A 21664-nucleotide genomic window follows, 5' to 3' on the forward strand; every position below is an offset into this window, starting at 1 on the left:
GTGGAAATAGTAATGACTTCCCTAAAGCAAATATATGTAGGATACCAACACTTTCACGCACCACGCGTGTGCCCAACAGACTTTCCCGTAATACTCCTGGCGTTTCGGGCGAGCGTTCGGCGACACTGAAATGTGTGCTGTATACTCTTTTTCCCATTTTTGCAATAAATTGTTTGCAATAGAATTTCCCACAGAAGCATATGCATATAATGTCCAAAAGCCCGGCGTGCCACCCGCACCAAACACAAAAATCGGGGATCGTTTGCCGTGAGAGTGAAACAGCGATAAAATGTGTATAGTCTTTTCAGTTTTCTCACCTCAATTCTCGTGCTACATAGTCCATTTTGGTAGCAATGTGTTCGCAATACAATTACCCACAGGGACATATGCATATAAAGTCCAAAACCCTGGCATGTCCCACCCGCAACAACGACAAAAGTCAGCCAAGAGTCCCCCATTGGCACTCCCGCAACACCTGACATCATACTACGTCGTTCATTATGGTATCATATTGTGCACAATCTAAAGACGCTCATTGTAAAACCAGTCCCAGAATGATCAAATAAAAATTAGAATTTTAACAAATATTTTAATTAGGGGACGCAACCTGCGTCTCAGGTGCACATACGTTACAAAAATTACGGACACAGACTGATGCCTATTTGCACGAAACTGTTAAGAGGTCAACTATTAGGGAAATGGTCTTAAGACCCAATCCTACGAGTACAGTATTTGGTGGTTGGAAGAGAGCATCCAAATTGATAACCTTTGTTTGTGGAGCATTTTGTGGTGCACTAGGTGCGGGAGTCTGTATCCCGACGTATTATTTCCAGGACATAGAGCTCTATCACACACTGCACATGGGAGGCTCTTGGTGAGTGGCTCTTCTGTGAGGACCCCTTCCTCTGTGACTGGGGTCCCATTTGTGGCTTGGGTGCCAAAGAGGGGTAACAGGCACTACAGCAGTGGTCACCAACCGGTGGGCTGTGAGACAGTTTTATTTGTGTATTGTAACTATGTATTTTCTTTAACTGTTATATTGAATGACATCAAATAGTTTGACTTTAATAACTATCAATTCTTGTGTGGTGTACCGCGGGATTCACATCAGTGGTCCGCGGGATTTAAAATTATGAATTTGGTGATCCGTGAGCTCCGTAAGGTTGGCGACCGCTGCACTACAGCATGATACAAGATACTTGACCACAGCAGCAGCTACCAAAACACCACTTACAGTATTCTGTATGACCCACTGTATATCTACTTTCATGTTAAGTAGGATTTTCCATGGTTGTGGGACAGATGAAGGAGCATGCACGGTATTATTTAGCCTAATTGATAAAATATACTGGTATTGCATTGCATTTAATGACAGTACATTAATTTACTGCATTATGATTTTCTGCATTGATAACCTGTGTTACTTTCAGTGATTTTGCAGGATACAAGCCTCTTTAATGAACATTTAAGATACTAATTATACACTACTTGATATTAATAAATCCAAGCATATAATACAGTAATGAATTTCTGTCAATCATCTCCAATTAAAACATTGATCCTCTTGCATAAGGACATAGCTAGTGATTAATAAAGGTTATTAAATCTTCTTAACTATTCAACACATCTTTTTATGTCTACATACAGGATTGGTTCTAGGTATCTTTTTGTAACTGTTTACATGAGTGGCCAAATGTCTTTACATCTATTTACAGGAACAATGGTTAAAGCCTCTTCAAAGATTTTCATGGCAATGCATAACATCTCAAACTTGGTAGAAATAATCTCAATATACAAAATACAGTTGATCCTAATATTTGTTGTTGTTGACACCAACAGGTAATATGATTAATTTTCCAGCCTATATTTAGAGATGATAATCATTTCCAAAGTTTGCACATTAAGGAATTATTTTAAAAGATTTTGGTAACTTTAATTATCTACTTATGTCTAATTCATTAGAGTATAAAGTACCAGACCAACTTTCCAGCTCAACAATGAGGTTTTGATCATAGAATAAACAAGTGATCTGACTATTGTGTTGAGGGATGGTCAGCATCACGTCGCAGTCAGCATCACGTCACAGTCAGCATCACATCGCAGTCAGCATCACGTCGCAGTCAGCATCACGTCACAGTCAGCATCACGTCGCAGTCAGCATCACGTCACAGTCAGCATCACGTCACAGTCAGCATCACGTCACAGTCATCATCACGTCACAGTCAGCATCACGTCACAGTCAGCATCACGTCGCAGTCAGCATCACGTCGCAGTCAGCATCACGTCGCAGTCAGCATCACGTCACAGTCAGCATCACGTCGCAGTCAGCATCACGTCGCAGTCAGCATCACGTCGCAGTCAGCATCACGTCGCAGTCAGCATCACGTCGCAGTCAGCATCACGTCACAGTCAGCATCACGTCACAGTCAGCATCACGTCGCAGTCAGCATCACGTCGCAGTCAGCATCACGTCGCAGTCAGCATCACGTCGCAGTCAGCATCACGTCGCAGTCAGCATCACGTCGCAGTCAGCATCACGTCGCAGTCAGCATCACGTCGCAGTCAGCATCACGTCGCAGTCAGCATCACGTCGCAGTCAGCATCACGTCACAGTCAGCATCACGTCGCAGTCAGCATCACGTCACAGTCAGCATCACGTCACAGTCAGCATCACGTCACAGTCAGCATCACATCACAGTCAGCATCACATCACAGTCAGCATCACATTATGGTTAGCATTGCAACAGTCCATATCACAGCATGGTAAGTCTCATGGCATGGTCAGCATCAATGTATGGTCAGTAACATGGTATGACAAGTATCATGGCATGGTCAAGATTGTCACAGTTGGCGTCATGTCACAATCGACATCATGTCATATCCCTACACCTTAACCATCATGCTATCACACCTTGCATTATATTTCAGCAGAATTATCACATTTTCGTTAAGACCCCAAATAACTTCCTATCTTATCTAGGGCAAACAAATATTATTTTCCATAAATATTTATCTCCACTATATACACCAGTATATACAATATGCTTTTAAGATATCTTCCATTATTAAGTGCACAGTCAACATAATAATTTTGTAGTAAATGATAGGTTGGAAAAACCTGAATTGATCTGAATGAACTAAATTAAATGCCAACCTGAATAACTCTCTCTCAGTACTTGCTAAAAGTATAACCAAGAACTATTGTACTTTAATTAAATTATTAACTGAAGCTTACTTAAACTGACAGACTTTCATTTCCTGTGGTTTTGAGGCTTTTAATTAATCATTAAGACAAAATAAATGCAGAATCTCCATTGAAATACAGTATTTAATTATCATTACTACTACTACTACTACTACTAATTCTTTACTGAAACATGGCACTTTTTTAATAGAATGATTTTTAAAATATAAATAGAGTATACACAAGTATTCTATTTGACAATACAGTAAATAATATGGAGAAGCCTCTGTCAATGGTAATAATAAACTGCACAGGATATTATACTGTTGAATTTCAGCAATACAGCATTGATATCATACTGATATGCATTAGAAACATTAAGAGTACTGATATTACAGTGTAAACATATTCTGGTGGACTGCAGTAAACTGAACCCTTATTCCGAGATACAAATACCTGTATGGTGTCTGCCCTTAACTGCCCTGATTCAATGGCAACAAAGCTCTACCCATATTTAATATTTTTCAATTTTTTTTCCTATTACCATACCAATTTAATTAGTGTATATCCACAAATAGCTATTAATGTTTTGGGCAATATTAAACTTTAACTAAATATATGTGCAGACATTACCGTGTTTCCCATTTTCATAAGGCGGGAAGGCATCATCTCTGAGAAAAAATGTGAGTAATGCAGGAAAACTGGGAGCTGTAATAAGTACTGTATTACATAAGACCTTAAAAATATCCCTAGTTTTTCCTTATATCAATCACAATACAGGTACAATAAACACAATCATGAATAAACAAGCACCACAGTACTACATTTCATCATTACATAAACGACATACAAATACATTTACTCTATTCTTACAAAATTGCTTCCACTTATCCTTGTCCCTTACCATATCCTGTTTGTTATCCACACTTGCTCCGTGCTTCAACACGCACTTATCATGTCAGTTCACATGTGCGTGATATTCTTCTACCCTAACATAAAATTCACTTTGACACACACACACCTCACCAGTCCACCATCATCCATTCATTTAACATGTTCAGACCATCTTGGTATTCTCTCCTCAATCTTGCAATTTACTGACTTTTTCACAACCATGATAGTTTATCTGTTTATTCTCCTATCACCACACATGCTTCTCAGAATACCAATTTCTACTACACTAGCTCAATAGTTTTCATTATTATATCACACCATCATCTCTCAACCACCACTCTTTAATGTAGACATCTTGTTGCACCTATTCCTATCTTATTTTTCCAAACCAAGGCTTTCATTGAACCAGACCTTTTTTTTTTCAGAATGACCATATTCTCAACTTTTATCATACATCTCAGGTATTTTAAACAAAATACCAGGGACTTGATAAGGTCTAGGATGAACAGAAATGTCATCACCTTCCTTTTATTCAGAAGTGTGGGGTTGGGTATTATTAATTATTTCACCATTTCCATTTGTTTACAACAATTTTCTTCTCTATCCACCCATATAACTTTCATCTAGATTACATGGAATTTAATGACTAGTAAGAGAAAACTGGTGGTAAGAGTTCAGAGTGAAAAATGCTGAAGAAATCAAAGCACAAGGATTCAGACGAGTTTACTTAAAAGTGGTTCACGAAGCAGCACATTATGGGAGTTTTGTGTTACATTCAGCAACACTATTCTAAGCTACACTGTATACACTGTATTCAACCTACACTGTATCTCTTACACACTTACCACTTGGATTGGACAGTACAGTGATGCTTTCACTTCCTGCAGGTCGATGTTCAATCCATCCAAGTAGTTGGACACATTTCTTTCTTCCATCCTAAGTCCTTATCATCATCCCTTCCTAGTGCTGCATAGTTGTAATGGCTTGGTGCTTTTCTCCTCATAATTACCTTACCTTACCCAGGTTAAATATATTATTTTTTCCCTGACATTTGACTCTTCTTCCAGCTTTGCCTTCCTATATAAAATGCATTTATATATTTTTCCTGTATATTTGATCAATCAGTGGGTAAGAAAAAATATACTGACAAATTTAAAAAATACTTTGAGAACTGGGACAGAACTTGTTGCAAGTAGTTCATTTGAGCAAGATTACACTGTATTATCATACCGATTGATGTTAGTAACACAAATCTGTATTTCTATCATACACTTGAAGATATAAAAAAAAAAGTTTTTATTTCACTTTTAATTAAAATAATTTTTTTACCAAAAACTTCAAAGTAAAAACAGCCATTTGTTCACTTGAGGGTCTACAAATATTATACACAACTGCAATACTCAAACATTTCTAAGGCAAACAAGTTCATTCCACAAAAATAATATAACCTCTTGCACATTGAGCAAAAAAACCAGCGTTGAATGTAATGAAACGCCATTTTCTGGGTGAGACCCGGAGGCTCCCCGGAGCTTACTAGGCTGATATGCTAATGTCAGACTTTGGCATCAGTCATGTGTATGGAGTTCTGTGGGCCTACCGGGGACCACAAGCCATAAACTGGCCCCTTCAGAGAGGCAAGGGGAGCAATGGCCTATAGAAACTTCCATGTGGTTGGAAGCATTCTATGTCTGCCATCGACCGGGTCAGGCACCCAGAAAGGTAAGCATCCCAAAACAAACCCCTATTCTGGTGAAAATATTGCTACCAAAAGCCGAACAAGAGGATAGAACTCCCCTAAAAGAAACGAGCAAACAAGCATGACGACACACGTCGCCGCGCCGCTGTCTGTGCAGCTCCCCCCCCCTCCCCAGGAGGGGGAAGGGGAAGCCCCAGACCCCTCACGCCGGCTATCCACCCTTAAGTTCAAGGCTGGATGTCAAAACATGCAAAAAAACGCCGATCGGAGGGAGGGATGCCGGGAAGCCTCCGGGTCTCACCCAGAAAATGGCGTTTCATTACATTCAACGCTGGTTTTCTGGGGGGGAGCCCCTGTGGCTCCCCGGAGCTAACTACTGTTACGGTGCCCTCTCCTATTTCTTTCGTTTGCCGGCTTAAAGAGTCATATCAGCTCTCCCTACTGATTCTCTGAGGTTCAGGGAGTCTAATGACATATGTGGCGACCAGACCGGCTGCCATTTAATGGAATGAGGTTATATTATAAGTTGTAAATAAAGGAAAATTGGCGCCCTGTTATAAAATGAAACAGTATCCCCTACGGCAGATATGACCTTTTGGAAGGGAGACAAGCCGATCGCGGATTGGCCGACGTAGGTCGCGGGCGACAAATCAGGGCCCGCCATGACGTCACCGAGTGCCCCGGGCGGCGCCAACGTCAGAGTTGTACTGACCGTGGAAGCGACAGGACGCGCCTCGGTCTGCTCTCAAAGATTGGAGGCTCTGCAAGCCTTGTTCAGTGGATTGAGCTGGCCTGCGCAGCCTATCACAGTTATTGGAGACCCTGCGCTTCTGGGAAGCAAAAGAGGAACCAAGTTCAGTGAGCAGAGAAGTGCCCAAACTTGGAAAATAGTCGGCGACGACGCTGGGCGGCGTATGGGCAGTCATGTGTATGGAGTTCTGTGGGCCTACCGGGGACCACAAGCCATAAACTGGCCCCTTCAGAGAGGCAAGGGGAGCAACTGGGGTTACAAGGGGTTACAACTGTATGGGCAGTTGTGTATAATATTTCAAGCTAGCTGTGACTGGGGTCACATCCACTGAGAATCTTGGAAGGACGACACAGTGCCTAGGACAAGGAGCGACGCCCTGTGGGAGAGGCGAGTGTGGGGAAAATAGTGATTAGCTCAGCGCCCATCGATGAACCAGGATTGGGGCAGCTGAATCTCAGGGATTGGAACGGCGACGACGCGAAGGCTTCACGACACCTGAGGACCTGTGGAACGTCCTGGATCGTCGAGGATCGACCCAAGGGAGCGTGGGAACCTCACACCATCGAGGGACAGGCGTCGTGAGCCAGGAGTGTAAGGTAGATCATTTTTCCCTCCCATTACCCCTTGTATGAGTAGGCTAGTTAGGCCACAATATTTACTTGTGTATGTGGCAGCAAGACTTTATTACTTTAATAGTAGAATAGGCTGCAAAGCAGCTTGGGTCCAGGACTGTCAGAGAGGACAGTGTGTATGGATGGCAGGACAGTGAAGAAGAGGTGCCGACGTGGTGAAGAGGCCCTCCCGTGAGAGTGTGGGACTCCTGTCTTCCTGCCCAGTTGAAGGAGTGTTGGATGGTCGTGGAAGAAGAGGCTGACGATCTCCAGGCTCATTATCCATATTCCATATTCATGTATTACTTGTGATTGTGTGTGTGCGTTCATGTAATTTGCATCAGTAAATCCACACATTTTATTACTGTGTTTGAGTGCGCCTCCATTTATGATATTTCTCTATGAGCATACATTTCTGGCTACCAACAATATATAATACACCCACTGAACTGCATCGCTGGGGTGCAGATATAATAACCCAGCTGGCGACCTTGCTAAGAGGAAGATAGAGAAGACAGGCGGGAAAGGAGTTCCTGCAACCTTTTTTTGTCTGGCAGGCAAGACTCAGGGAGGTCATGATTATAGGTAAGCCTGAGTCTTCCTTCACTCCCCCACGGGTCTAGGCCGGAACTGTTAACAGCAGTTTCCCCGTGTTTGACTGAAGGGCTTCCAGGGTGAATCAGTGGCACCCCTTTGTGGTGGAAGCAAAGACCTGCGGAGGTGGGCATTGTTGGTCCTCTCTTGTGTGACCAAGGAGACTCCGGTGAATCCAGGGAGTCGGAGGGGCTGAGTATTTGGGCCTTTGAGCCCCTAGTGGCCGAGTGTTAGCAGAGCCCCGGACCGCCCACCCCCACGTGACACTACCCACAGAGGAAAGTAGAGGGACATACCCGGGAGGTGGTCGCTGCTCACTTCTCAACTCGAAGTCGAGACAATTGGCTGCAACCGCCAACCTAAAGCGACACAGGCCTGACTAGGCCCAGGAATGTTCAGGAGGTAACGAGCAGCCAGGACCCTGTTCGACCGCCAAAAATCTCCGCACCTGAATGTCAGTCCAGGACACGTCGCTAAGGACAGCGGCATGAACAGCGAACTTGCGAACGTCATGGGCACGAGGATAGACCGAAGGCTGGCAAGTCGTAAGAACCCAGCGGATGACCAGGAAGACCCGCACTCGCTAACAGGGAAGAAGGGAAACCGGATTAACCCAAAGCGTGTCCCCGGATATAGAAGCCGTGGTGCGCAAAGAACGGTGGAGGGCACAAAACACAATGGACTCCCAGCCCGACCAACCAAGCATCAACAACTGAAAGACCCCTCTGGAAAGCAGCAGTCTCAATCTTTGCCAGAAAAAAAGGAGACAGCTGCAGACGAACAAACCTATCGCTACGACCGAAGGAGCATTTAACCCCTGCGCTGGAGGAGAGCATGAAGTACTCTGACCCAACCCCCAGAGGCCAATGCCAACAGAAAGAGAGCCTCCGAGAAACAAACCTGAATCGAAGGAGCCACAACAAACCATTGAGAAGATGGAAAAAGAGAGCACCCTGCCCAATGACCAGGACGGCTCAGGGGGGCGCATGAGCAGGCCGGAGGAGAACAATGCACGAGACAGCTTGCGAAATGGCACAAACGTAACATCAATACCGAAAGCAAGCTGAAGCGGCTCCGCCAGCGCCGCACGACACGAGGCGACAGTATCGGGCAAGATGACGGCCCCGAACCCCCACAAGAGGAGGACAAGACCATGCCAACAAATGCAGCTACCTAAGAAGGGACAGAAGGAAAAGTAAGGACCACCAAAAAACCCCCACACTGCCGCCAAGAAGAAGCACGCAGGTGGGACACCTTCAACGAAGCCACCCGATCACCAACAGAAGGTGAAAGACTAGAGGCAGAACCAAACCAGCCCCGCCATGGACCAATTGAGCCTAGGAAGAGGCGGAGCTACAGGAAGATCTTGGGTGCGTCTACGGAGCCAGCAGAGCCGGTAACCCAAGCCGGCAAAGGAGGAGATGGAACGTCTGCTGTACAGAAAAACATCCCAATGCCAGCGAGCCCGCCAGGAGATCGGAGACGATGGGTTCGATGCAAGATGCTAGAGAAAGACCATGAAAATGAGAAAATGACCGCGAGACCATGAAAATGCCAACAGGCAGGGTAAGCCACGAAAACAGGAACCAAAACCTGGCAATAGGAGAGCCAAAAGACACAAAGAAAACACACAACAATGAGTAGGATAAAAAAAGAAAACGGAAAACACAAGATAAGACCAGAAGAACAGCCCAACAGCCCTGCACCAACGGCCAAGGATAAGAGTGTAGAAGGAAGATGAAGAAAGAAGAAGGCAAGGAGCAAATGGGAATGAAAGGGACACGACCAACAACACACACAGCCGCTGGTCATGTCCCACCAAGCTACGCCAACAACACACAGTTGTTCGTCACGTCTCAACACAAGACAAAATGGAAAAGGGGTGCAAAGGTACCAGACCAGTACCCGAACCAAAGAGTACGAGCTACGGGATTATGATCACCACATTCAAGATCCTCAAAGGATGTGATAGGGCAGAGAAAGACCGACTATGGGACCCCAGGGGCACACGCACCAGGGGACACAGGTGGAATGAGAGCCCAAATGAGCCACAGATACGTTGAAAAGATGTATCGCAGTGTCAGAGTAGGAGACAAAGGGGATGCATGAGGAAGCGGTGTGGTGGAGGATGACACCACACACAGCTGCAAGCATAGATATGATATAGCCCAGCAGGCTCAGGAACCCACACACTAGCGATTGACAGGTGAGAAGTGGGACCAAAAAGCAAGAGCTCAATTCCCACATACACCATTAGGGAAGTACAACTAGGTGTGAGGAGATGGTTCACCAGCTCACTTACAATAGTGCTCTTATGCCTGTGGGAGCCAGTACACTTGTTAAGTGCACTTGTTAAGTGGGCGGACTTAAGTTTGGTAACCAGCAACCGAAACATCTAGTGTTTGGGCTCATGTGAGAGCCCCAGTCATCAGCAGTCCAGAAATGTTACCCTGGCCGGGGTAGCACGTCTGTGGACAGAGATATGCCGATAGCATCATCTAATTGCATGGCTTGAGCGAGACTCAACTTTGCGCGGGAACAGCTAGGCCGCAGGCGTGGGTGAACTGTGGGCCTCCCGCGCTAGCCACTTGAGTCGTCGTCATGGAAACAGCCGCCATCTTAGTAAACATCTTGAGCCGCCATGTTGGTCGGCCATCTTGGAGTTGCCCAAGGGGCTGTGTTACACCGTCGCTGATTGGTTGAGAGGGGTAGGCCGCTGTATGCCTTTCTCTCATTGGTTATTTCGAGGAGAACGCGGGAATCACGGGTGTAAGCGTCATTCTGAACATAGCTGCCACTTTGTCAAGACGCTCTCTGTACTCAATTCGGCCAAATTGAGTATAGGGCGTCGTGGTGGCTTGATTACTCAACTGCTTCACCTCCTGCTTCATCGACGATGGGGGTCGTCACAGAATCCGGCGGAAGTCATCGCTTGGAGGGGAGAAAGACATTGTGTACAGTGGGTAGAGGTACAGTGATCTGGGATTGTGGGGTAATGTGCATACGAGCAGTAACAGACTCGTAGATCCCATACCAGTGATGATTAGACTTGCTAGTGCTCTGTAGCAGTCGATGGGAACGGGGAAATTCGTGTCAGTGTTTTAAGGCAGATTTCCCATGTTTGTATAAGACGCTATCGTTGTGCGCGTCACCTGGGTACGAACGCTTCACTTCACCGGTGGGTCGAGGGTGCGAACCAAGCCGTGTTATGAGGGGAGGGTTCGAGTGCGCGCCAATTGTACGTAAAATACCACGTGAGGTACTACCGCTGCCTACGCCACCTACCACTGCCGTGAGCGAGTCCGCCACCCGTAGCGGGGTGCCTGATGTATGGGAATGGTGTGTAAGCCGGCAGTATGAATGAGTAAGTACCTATATGTGTATTTCTGGTGATCAGTTAGTCTCTAAAAGCTTGAATTCGAAGGTTAAGTGTTTCGTCACATTGTCACGCAGCACCTGTGAGGTGAAGTGGAGTGTGGATGAGGAGATAATCACCCTTTATTGTCATCTTGTCAGTCCAGAGGGACTTACGTCTTGTGTACACAGACGTACAGTGTGTGTGTGTGTGTGTGTGTGTGTGTGTGTGTGTGTGTGTGTGTGTGTGTGTGTGTGTGTGTGTGGGTACACACGGGAACAGAGTATACATAGATTAGCCAAGGACTGTGAGGATGTCCATGTAATAATTATATTATTCCATTGTGGTAATTAATCATTTTTGATCGTCCGTGGGACGGAGTGATATTATTTCCATGTGTAGTCTTGCAGGTGTGGAATTCCAACACTGAGCGCTCAGGTTAGTGTGTGTGTGTGTAACGTCAGTGATTCCTGGCAATGATTATTGTGGAGTGTACCACAGTGTGGTCTTAATTTCTTGTATTGTTCCCAGGGCCGTGACAAGTGTGATTTATATATATATATATGTATTGTGGTTGCAGTATTAACGTAATTTTGGTAGAATTTGGTGCGTGACGAGGCTGTCTGGATAGACCGCCATCACTCTGTCGAGTAACCTAACTCTCGAGAGAGTTTATCGGCATGCGTGATAGACAAATCACTCACCCATGTGATTTAAGGAGTGCGAGATCTCCTTAGTGTTCCCTATAATGTTTGATTGCTGTAGGCTACATGTGTCAGCAGTAATTATATATATATATATAATCGTAGTGTCACGGTGCCCAGTGTTGTGTTATTTACTGTGGTGATTGCAAATTTGGGACCTATGTTCTAGGGGTTATTGAGAGCACTGGGGTCATTTGCAACAGTAAGGGTGTGCAGTATTCTAATATTTGGAAATTAGAGTACTTGCCGTGTGTGTTATTGCAAAGGGGTTGTTATTTGATGGTGATTGTTGCTAGTGTTGAGCATCACCGTATGTAATTGCAGTTCAGTAAAGTCATTGTGGGGCAGTGTTCAAGAGGGTTCATGTCCTTTATGTTATTTTACTAGGTTCTGCAGTACAGTATTGTCATTGCAACCGGATTGTAACGTAAATCACTGTGATTTGTTAGTGTGATTTGTCACTGTCGTGGGTGAACTCGGCTGCAGATGAGTACTTGGGTACACATATATTCTCCTGTTTATCTGGTAAGACATCGAAGAATTCCAGTGAGGTGATTGCGAGGCAATTAATATAACGTAACCAAGGGAACGCCCATTGCTTTAAGAGAATTTGTTCTTTGACAATTTGAGTAACGTAGAATACGTTTGGGTTAATTTACTTTCCTGCAAGCAGCTATGGTAGTCTCAAGGAGCCTAGCCATCAGCTAGATAAGAATTAGAGTATTGTCTGTCGTAAATAACAGTCAGTGGGCCGGGTAATTGACATGTTTCAGGAAGTCAAAGTAATTAACCTCGATCCTTGTTTGATTGACTCAACGAAGGCTCCATTGTTCCATTAACCCTTAAAAGGCGCATAGCTATATACCATTTGACACCCACAGGCGCATACCAAAAAAAAAAAAAAAAATCCTAACCTGTTAATTTGTGTTCACTGATCACGGGAAAAATAATAAAAAAATCGTAAGTGGCATATGTTGCCCACTATAGGGCGGGGAAGTGTGACAAAAATCAGGCGCTGACTGAGCGTGCGTCCCAGGTGGTCTGTTGATCGCCAGCTGTCAGGCCGGAGTTTCCACAAAGAGATAATTACCTAATTATTTCAATGTCTCTGATTGATTTTTCGTAGTTTTTTTGCTGTAATATTATTCAATAGTGTGTAGTGTGATATATTTATATAATAAAATGAGTGAATCATCGATGTACTAAAAAATATGGTGTGCGTATTGTTGATTCAATTATGTTCATCAAACAGTGAATAAATACTTTGTCGGTTATTACACTATATACACAGGTTATATATAAGTATCTGCATGTTTTGTTCACCATGACAAACCACTAAGTTGGTATGCTGAGTGGCAGTGGCAGTGGCAGGCAAAGACTGGCTGCCACTGGCTGCCACTCCCTCCCTCACCTCACCTCACCTGACTTGCCACCATTCTCCACCCACCATACTGTTTTTGCTTTTATATACAGACGTTATATATAAGTATTTACATGTTTTGTTCACCATAACTGTACATCTAAGCTTGTATGGTGAGTAAAGGCAGAGAGACGTAGCTACTCACACAGTCAGCTGGTGGCGGCCGCCCTCAAGGCCAGACGCACTAATATTTCTCCTACAACAATACTGTTTGTGGTGTTATTACGCTATATACACACATTATATATAAATATCTACCTGTTTTATTCACCATACTTGTACAAGTAAACTGGTATGATGCCCAAAGACCATCGTGGTCATCAGTAAACAACATGATAAGTCCTGCAGACGACACTCCTCCCTCACCAAAATGGCGGCTCCCAACCTCCTACTCTCGCTGTTATCTCACACTATACACACGTTATATATAAGTATCTACATTTGTGTTCACCATAGCGAACCACTAAGCTGGTATGGTGAGTGCAGTCAATAAAAGGTGGCCACACACACTCAAAAGACAACGCCACCATCCTCCCTCCCACAGCATTACTCCTCCCTCCATGGCGCACAGCGCCAAATATCACCACAATCCTGCTATTATCAGAACCCTGGTCAGTTTTATCACAGTCAGGGGTCTTCTGTAATAATATTATTGCTACATAATAGCATGAACAAGTATATTATGGCATTTTTAGGCGATGCTGTGGTCACAAGCTGAACAGCAGTGCTGTGAGCTCATGCTGCGTGAGTCAGGCTTGGTAGCTCACTCAATACTGAGGCCCCTAACACCCTGGAGTTTGGCCCACGATTTTTAAAAAAAATGGCGTCTGTTTACAAGAGCCCTGATGAAGGTGTGGTGAACCCCGTGTATCTGCGGGCCGTTTAAATCTTGCGTAGTACTCCAAAGCATTATATGATGCGATGCGCAATTTACTGCAAGTCGGTCAAAGCATCATATGATGCGATGCGCAATTGAAGGGTTAACATAACGTCGTTATTTATCTGCCCGGAAGTACCGGCACTTGATTGACTCGTGAGAGGAGTAACGTCATTTTAGAATAACGTAAATGTGGGGCTAATTACTGTTATTAGCTACCTGAATTGGTCTGAGTATGGAAGGCTCAGACGGAATTCATACCTTAATGTAAATTGCTAAGCCAGTGTGAAAGGTTGCGTATTTAATTGTTTAATTATTGATCTTGAGGATAGTAATTAATTACTCTAAAGGTAATCACGAGTGATTACCGTTCTCTTAGCACTCTGGACATTGTAAATTAGAGTTTACCATTGCTGAGTGATTAGTAATCGATTAACGTAAATTAACGTAACTAGTAAAGAGATTAATCAGCTGTCTGGTAGTACAGGGATTAATGGGATTTTCTCACTGAATGCTCGACGGGTAGAGTGTTGTGTAATTTCCGCGTTACTAGTGACAGCTGTGAGAGTTATTAAATTAACGTAAATGTTATTTTGTTATTAACGTAAATCAATTGTTATTGATTGTTGATTGTCCGTGGGACGGAGTGTTAACGTAAGGATTAATTTGAGGAAGGGTTGCTGGAGTTGCCAGTGAACCCATTAGTCATTGTTGTCATTGAAAGACTACCGATTTGATTGCATTGCAACCGCCATTGTAGGTGTAGACTGCACTGAGGCGTAGAACAGTTAGGAGGTTACTGGAGACGTGTTTCAGAACCCACTGTGTAATTTGTTGTAATTGTGATTATAGATCTGTTAGTTCTTGTTTCTTGTTGATTCCTCTGTGTTCACGCTTATGTTCGAGTTAGTTCATTATACAGTCCGAGGGGCTGGTGTCTAGCTGTCATTGATAGTGTCACAGGAAGGATTTCGAGTAACGTCATTGACATTTCTTTTTGTTTTGTTGTAGTAGTTAGTACTTTATTGAATAAACTAAGTTGTTATGGTTAACACTGTCTTTTCGTTACACCACACACATTATAATTGTTATGCAAGTGTTCTTCACACTCGACTAATAAAATTGAGACTGATTCTGAGTTTTGGACCAAATATATGGCACCACACAACAATAAATTATTGTTGTGAGAGCCCAGGACCTACTCGTTAGATTCGCTTCGGCGATTGACAAAGGTCGACGACCAAAGTGGAGGGGATTTCAATTTTCATTGGGGTCTCGGCGTTTGCTCGCACCTAGTCAATTGTTCATACCTGGTCCCAAAGTGAGGAATGAGCTGCTTACTTCACTGGTGTGTTAGGTAAGCAAGTCCTTCCTCAGGCGACCTAATTGAATATCACAACAGGAATAAAGGTTAAAGAATAAAGAAAATTCTTAGAAATTTTCCGAGCTCAATTCCTTATACCAATTTCATTTATTCCCACTTAATCAAGTCAAAAACTCTCACACTAGGTAAGTACAGAGAATCCAACATATATGGAAGGGCTAAGCCAGGCACTGCAAGACGGGCAAGGAATGAGTGATCCCGATAAGACCATGAAACACGGGGCCATGACCCTCCCTTGCAACCATAACCCAGACGAACAAGGAAGGCGCCAGGAAGAAGCACGGAAGGGTCAAACAAAACGCCACAACCAATCCCCAACACGCATCCACAGTAAGAAAACTGCAGCAAAATGTCACCTCATAACATCCCAATACAAGAACATTTACCCATAACATACACCCCCACCACTGTACCTCGTAACCTGGTGGAGGTAGGGCCCCTTGCTGGACTCAAGCATGGGCTGGACATGCATAAGAGTGGGACTGGATGGGTAGAATAGGAGCTGCCCGTATGGCCCAATAGGCCTGCTGCAGTCACCTGTGTTCCGAAGTCCGTATATTTGTATCCAAAAACCACGAACCAGCGCCTGACCCAAAGAGATGCCAGACCCCATAAACTCACCTGCAGAACGTAGGCACGAACGTGTCACGACACAACGTAGCCAAGATGATGCCGGGAGCACCGCCAGTGGAAGATGGCAAAGCCACACATGCAGGAGAAGAGTAGGGTAGAGGCGAAGGAGGCGTCCCACACCCATACACAGGGAAAACCCAGCGTCCTCCCCACAGCGGCAATCCAGAACACCCCCAGGAGCTACGGCGCACGGACTGGAGACATGAGAGGAGCGAGAGGCGAAGCACCAGAGAGAGAAAGACGCAGAACACCAGCACATGTGCACACAGCCCACATCAGAACAAACTACCACGGCCCATGCACAGCCGCAGGAATGCCAGATTTGATTCGCTAAAAGTCGCGAGCTGAAGAAATAAAAATCATGAATGTGACAAAACCAGACAAAATATTGTAGGTAACAATTGATTCCCTTTTCAAGAGTACACATGTCAGCTGTGAACAGCAGGCGAAAAGTGTAGGAAGTAGCGAAACATACATAGCATAGCTCTTCATGCGGGCTACAAGTAAATCGGGCTACAAGGAGCCCAATCTGGCAACCCAATGGGGCCCAAGGCCCCCCAAGTCAGCCCCTCATCAGCCCCGGGAACCCACACAGCAGGCCCCGGGGCCGAGCCGTACCCCCAAAGCCCCAACTTCACAAGAAACAGCTGGGGCAGCCGGAAAAGTACTAAGGAAGGGAGCCTACTGGCAGACCCATACAACACGGCTGGAGGAACAGGCTCGAATGCCTCAGTTGCTACCCTGGAAGGGAAAATCTCCGAGACCGCCCAAGTCTCAAGACCATCGAAGCCAGCTCTGACCCCGAACCCACAAACGCTAAGGATCCGGATGCAGGGAGGAAGGGGGGGACCAGACTAGACCACAACAGGGAAAAGACAAGGGGGGCGCAGAAGGAACAAAACCGAAGCGACCGACACCACCAAGATCTGTCACACCAACCAAAAACGGGGCAGCCTCGGGGTTTCCGGGGAGCAAACAACCTAGCGCATTGCCACCACCGAAACTCAACATGCAACGCTCATGCTGCCTGCAACTGCATAGTCAGCAGAAGACTGGGTAATCGAGCCACAAACAAGCAACAAAACTCGCATGGCTCCGGGCCAAAGGTGCCACCGACCTCACAAGCAGCACACGGAGGCAAAAAACAATGAGTCACCCTGAGACAAGGGGACAAAGCAACCCTCGAACTTGGGGATTCCCAAGCAAATTCCAGAGCAACCGTGGGGATTCCCAGGGTCCTGAGACGGAACTCATGCTCAGGGAAGCCCAGGCAGGGTACTGCTAACTGGCGTCCAAATCTACCAAACAACTTTCTAAGAACTGAACCCTCGGGACGTGTACACTCACGGGGACCTAACAAGGGGAACCACCGAAAGAAGGAAGAGTACTCAGTACACAGGGGGCAAGAACCAAGGCAGACCCCCCCCCCACCAGGCAGACAAACAAAAAGAAAAAGAAAACCCCGCAAGAGGACAATGGACCCAGGCGGAACAGAGCTGGCCGCTATGATTGGTGAAAACAAGCTGTGCAGTACCCTGTGCCACTACCAGTGCGAACTGCCCCCTACCCTCAGGCAAACAAGGGAGACAAAACACCCTAGCACCCAAAGGGCGGCCGAAAACCAAGCAGTAAACGGCCTAGCAGAGGCAGAACCCAAGGAACTTGTGGAAGGTGGCCCCAGGCCCCAAGGACAGTACTTACAGGGCACCTAGGGAAGGAAACCCTAGCCTGAGTACTGGAGAATCATTCCCGGCTCATGTACCACTTAGAAGACAGTCACCACACACTAGGTACAGTGCTGAAACCACCACCAGAGCCAGAGCGCACAACCTCAGCCTCTAGCATCAGCCTTAGAACCGAAGGGTGGATAGCCAGCGTGAGGAGTCTGGGGCTCCCCTTTCCCCCTCCTGGGGAGGGGGGAGGTTCTTACTGCATAGACAGCAGTGCGGCGACATGTGACGTCTTGCTGGTTTCTTTTAGGGAAGTTCTATCCACTTGTTCGGCTTTTGGTAGCAATATTTTCACCAGAATAGGAGTTTATTTTGGGATGCTTACCTTTCTGGGTGCCTGACCCGGTCGATGGCAAACACAGAATGCTTCCAACCACACGGGGGTTTCTATAGGCCATTGCTCCCCATGTCTCTCCTAGGGGGCCAGGTTATGGATCGTGGTCCCCGGTAGGCCCACAGAACTCTATACACACGACTGATGCCAAAGTCTGACATTAGCATATCAGCCTAGTAAGTTCTGGGGAGCTGCAGGGGCTCCCCCCAAAACAAACACACCAAATAGAGTAGCTATAAAATACTAACTGCATTTTTGTGTGTGTCAGTCCCACAATACAAAAACACAGCTCACACAAATACAAATACATGGTTGTGTGTATGTGGATAACTCTCACAAATACATGGTTGTGTGTGTTTGTGTATATGGGTAACTCACACAAATACATGGTTGAGTGTGTGTATGTGGGTAACCAAATTTTAAGGAAAAACTTTGTAGGTAGGAAATTTGAATAATAAGTTTATCCCATGTAGATTACTGTAATGGAACAATTAAACTGGATTATTCCCATTCCTCTGAATAACATGAAACTAATGCTTTGTTTTCACTTTCCTCTTTACATTTCTTTAAATTTAATTGTATTAACAAAAATAGCATTGAATACAACTATTTCATGCATTTTGTATTTATAAATAAAACAGAGAAAATAATTTTGAATTTAAGCCGATTTTCATTCAATTGAAAATTAATGTGCAAGAGGCTTCAATATATGACAACATTTATAAGTACAGTACTCAAATACTAAACATTTTACTACAGTTGCTGCAAGACACAGATTGCCCCTTATGCTATTACAGCCTTACTAATTCAGACCAAGCCCCCCTACTCCTAAATAACTTGCAAAAATATACCCGAGCTAATAAATTATACTTCTTGATTTATCTAGTAAAATCCCATCCAATAGCTACAGAAGTTTTGAGACATATCACATGTGCACCCATATTTTTTACTCATAAGCTTGCTCCTACTTCCCACTTAATGAGTACTGTGCAGAAAACAGTACAGCATTATCATTTGCAATGTAAGTCAGCATTTTGTTCAAAATCAAGCACCAGATCTCATACCACTTGATCGTCCCTTAGCTAAAAAGCGTGTTTTTTTTTTTTTAACGAAATGCGATGCATGGATATCCATGAGCAATATATCAGAATAAATTATAAGTAATGAAGTATGGTACTCTTATACCAGGAATGACAGTTCTTACGAACTTCTTAAATATCACTTATTTAAATGTTTCTAAGATATCTTAAAAACACAAGGTCATTTATTCTACAGTCTTACCTTCTCTTCCTCATGCTATCTCGTATACTGCCAAGCTTCTCTTTTTGTTCCTCTATCCTACCTTTAATTTCGTCTCTCTTCTCCGACACTTTTCCCTTCAATTCATCTCTCTTTACCGATACTCTTTGTACCATTTCACTTTTCTTTTCCTGATACTTCTCAACCATTTCCTCTTTCCTCTCCTGATATTTGTCGACCATCTCCCCCTTCTTCTCCTGGTACCTCCCAACCATTTCCTCTTTCCTTTCAATGAATTCCTCCTTTTTACCTTCATACATCTCCTTTAGCTTCTCAGATGAAGGAACAGGTCTTATGTAGCCACGCTTCTTTAAGTAGTTGATAGAGAGTGTCGTCCCGCCTAAACAGAAGAAGAAAAAAAGTGCAGCAAAAATTTTAGAACTCATATTTCAGACTATAGTATTTTTCTTAATCTACTATGCCAGTTTTGCATTATGATCAATGAGTATGTAGCATATTTAAATAATAATAATAATCAAAGGCTTTTGCTTTAAGAAAGTAAATGATCACAAGGATCTAAGAAGGCAGCACTTTCAATGCCAAGTGGCTGTCTAAACACACCATGTCATGGACATTATTTGTAAACTGAGAGATAAATAAATGATTACCTACCTATTGTTACAGTATATCTTGCAGGTGTAGCAATTTTATAGAGGGCATAAGCAATAGCATAATAACCAGCATCACTCTTCTGCAAGTGTGAGAGGATCTTCTCTCCTGCTCCCAACGTCTCCAGTAATGGAACTATATCAACACCGCTGTAAGCATCATACACATTATTAAAATTGTTGAATAAAAAGCACCACAATAGGAACAGCACTTTTTGCTGCAGGCGATGAGTCACAATAACGTGGCTGAAGTATGTTGACCAGACCACACACTAGAAATTGAAGGGACGACGACGTTTCGGTCCGTCCTGGACCATTCTCAAGTCGATTGTGATGAGGACATATAATAACATTAAAAGAACACACAGGTTGAATACTAATTTCAACTCTGTGACTTGGACACAGATACAACAAAGTAATCTGTAAACAGTCCTCTGTCCTCATCACAATCGACTTGAGAATGGTCCAGGACGGACCGAAACGTCGTCGTCCCTTCAATTTCTAGTGTGTGGTCTGGTCAACACACTTTTTGCTTCTCCTTAGAAAACAGCAGTTGTATTATGAGGAAGCCAAAACATGTACAGTCCTAGTGCCATCTGGCCTCTTTTATTCCGGACTTTACCAGGTCTGCATAGTTAGCTGCACTAAAAATATAACTGAATGGAATTTTTAACAGTACATTATTTAAACAATTAGGGTTGCAACCAGGTATGTTTTAGCAGCTTAGACAACAAACTATCATATCACAGAACAACAAAAAAAGAAAATAAATAAACTTTCATTTCTAACCAGGATCTACCTCATTTTTAGCACTACATTAAAAGGAAGCAATACAATAATCAATCATATATTCCAAAACAATATACAGTATATAGTATGAAATAATTGCTACCCACTAGAATATCTTATTTCCTTAGCACTCTTTCTTCCCTGTGCACCAGGTTATTACCAGAGATGTACTTTTTATACCCAGTATGGGGAATAACATATGTAATATATGTTTATATTATAAATAATGTAAACAAAGAATTGTCATCCACACTTCCATGGAAATAAACATTCCATTCAGCTGAGCTCTAGAAAACTTGAACCGCAAATCCCCCGTGTGTGAGGCTGAAGCTCTGTCGACCAAGCTATTGAGTAGTCATAATAAGGAAAGTTTCCAGAAGCTGCATCCTGCTGCCAAACTAGAATTTTTTACTTTCCCCGACTACTACTACTGAAGCTCGGAGGAATTAGTGATCCACGCCCACGTCATATAAATTGTCATCCACACTTCTGTGGAAATAAACATTCCAATCACCTGGGCAGTAGGAAACTTTCCTTATTAAGCTCGGTCGATACAGCTTCGGCTTCACACACGCAGGGGTTCATGGTTCGAGTCTCCTAGAGCCCAGGTGAATGGAATATAAATATGTTTATATATAAGCATATAACTTTTAGCATATTATTTACACTTTGAATATATGGAGTACTTTAAGCTATTATTGTATCAGCTCTGCAGACAAGCTAAAACCTTGGCAGGCCAAGGGTAATGCAACAGTGTTGGCGCAAAAGCTGCAGTAAATGCTATGTAAGGCAGCAGTTTTT

General features: G+C 44.1%; 1 protein-coding gene across 5 annotated transcripts in view; it reads right to left on the reverse strand.

Moving 5' to 3' along the window:
* LOC123755772 (uncharacterized protein C18orf19 homolog A) overlaps positions 1-21664 on the reverse strand; it is a 96058-nt gene that overhangs the window by 10819 nt on the left and 63575 nt on the right. For 3 of the 5 annotated variants that reach the window (XM_045738553.2, XM_069300078.1, XM_069300080.1), the window contains 3 exons: positions 20079-20224; positions 19449-19806; positions 1616-5155 (listed from right to left, as the gene is read on the reverse strand). In XM_045738553.2, coding sequence (XP_045594509.1) covers positions 5089-5155; positions 19449-19806; positions 20079-20224 — 571 coding nt within the window. In that variant the 3' untranslated portion in view covers positions 1616-5088. Of the gene's footprint in view, positions 1-1615; positions 5156-19448; positions 19807-20078; positions 20225-21664 lie in introns of those variants that run through there. The other 2 variants (XM_045738554.2, XM_069300079.1) reach the window with 2 other exon arrangements.

This window comes from Procambarus clarkii, chromosome 43 (assembly GCF_040958095.1).
Source record: "Procambarus clarkii isolate CNS0578487 chromosome 43, FALCON_Pclarkii_2.0, whole genome shotgun sequence".
Taxonomy (NCBI): domain Eukaryota; kingdom Metazoa; phylum Arthropoda; class Malacostraca; order Decapoda; family Cambaridae; genus Procambarus; species Procambarus clarkii.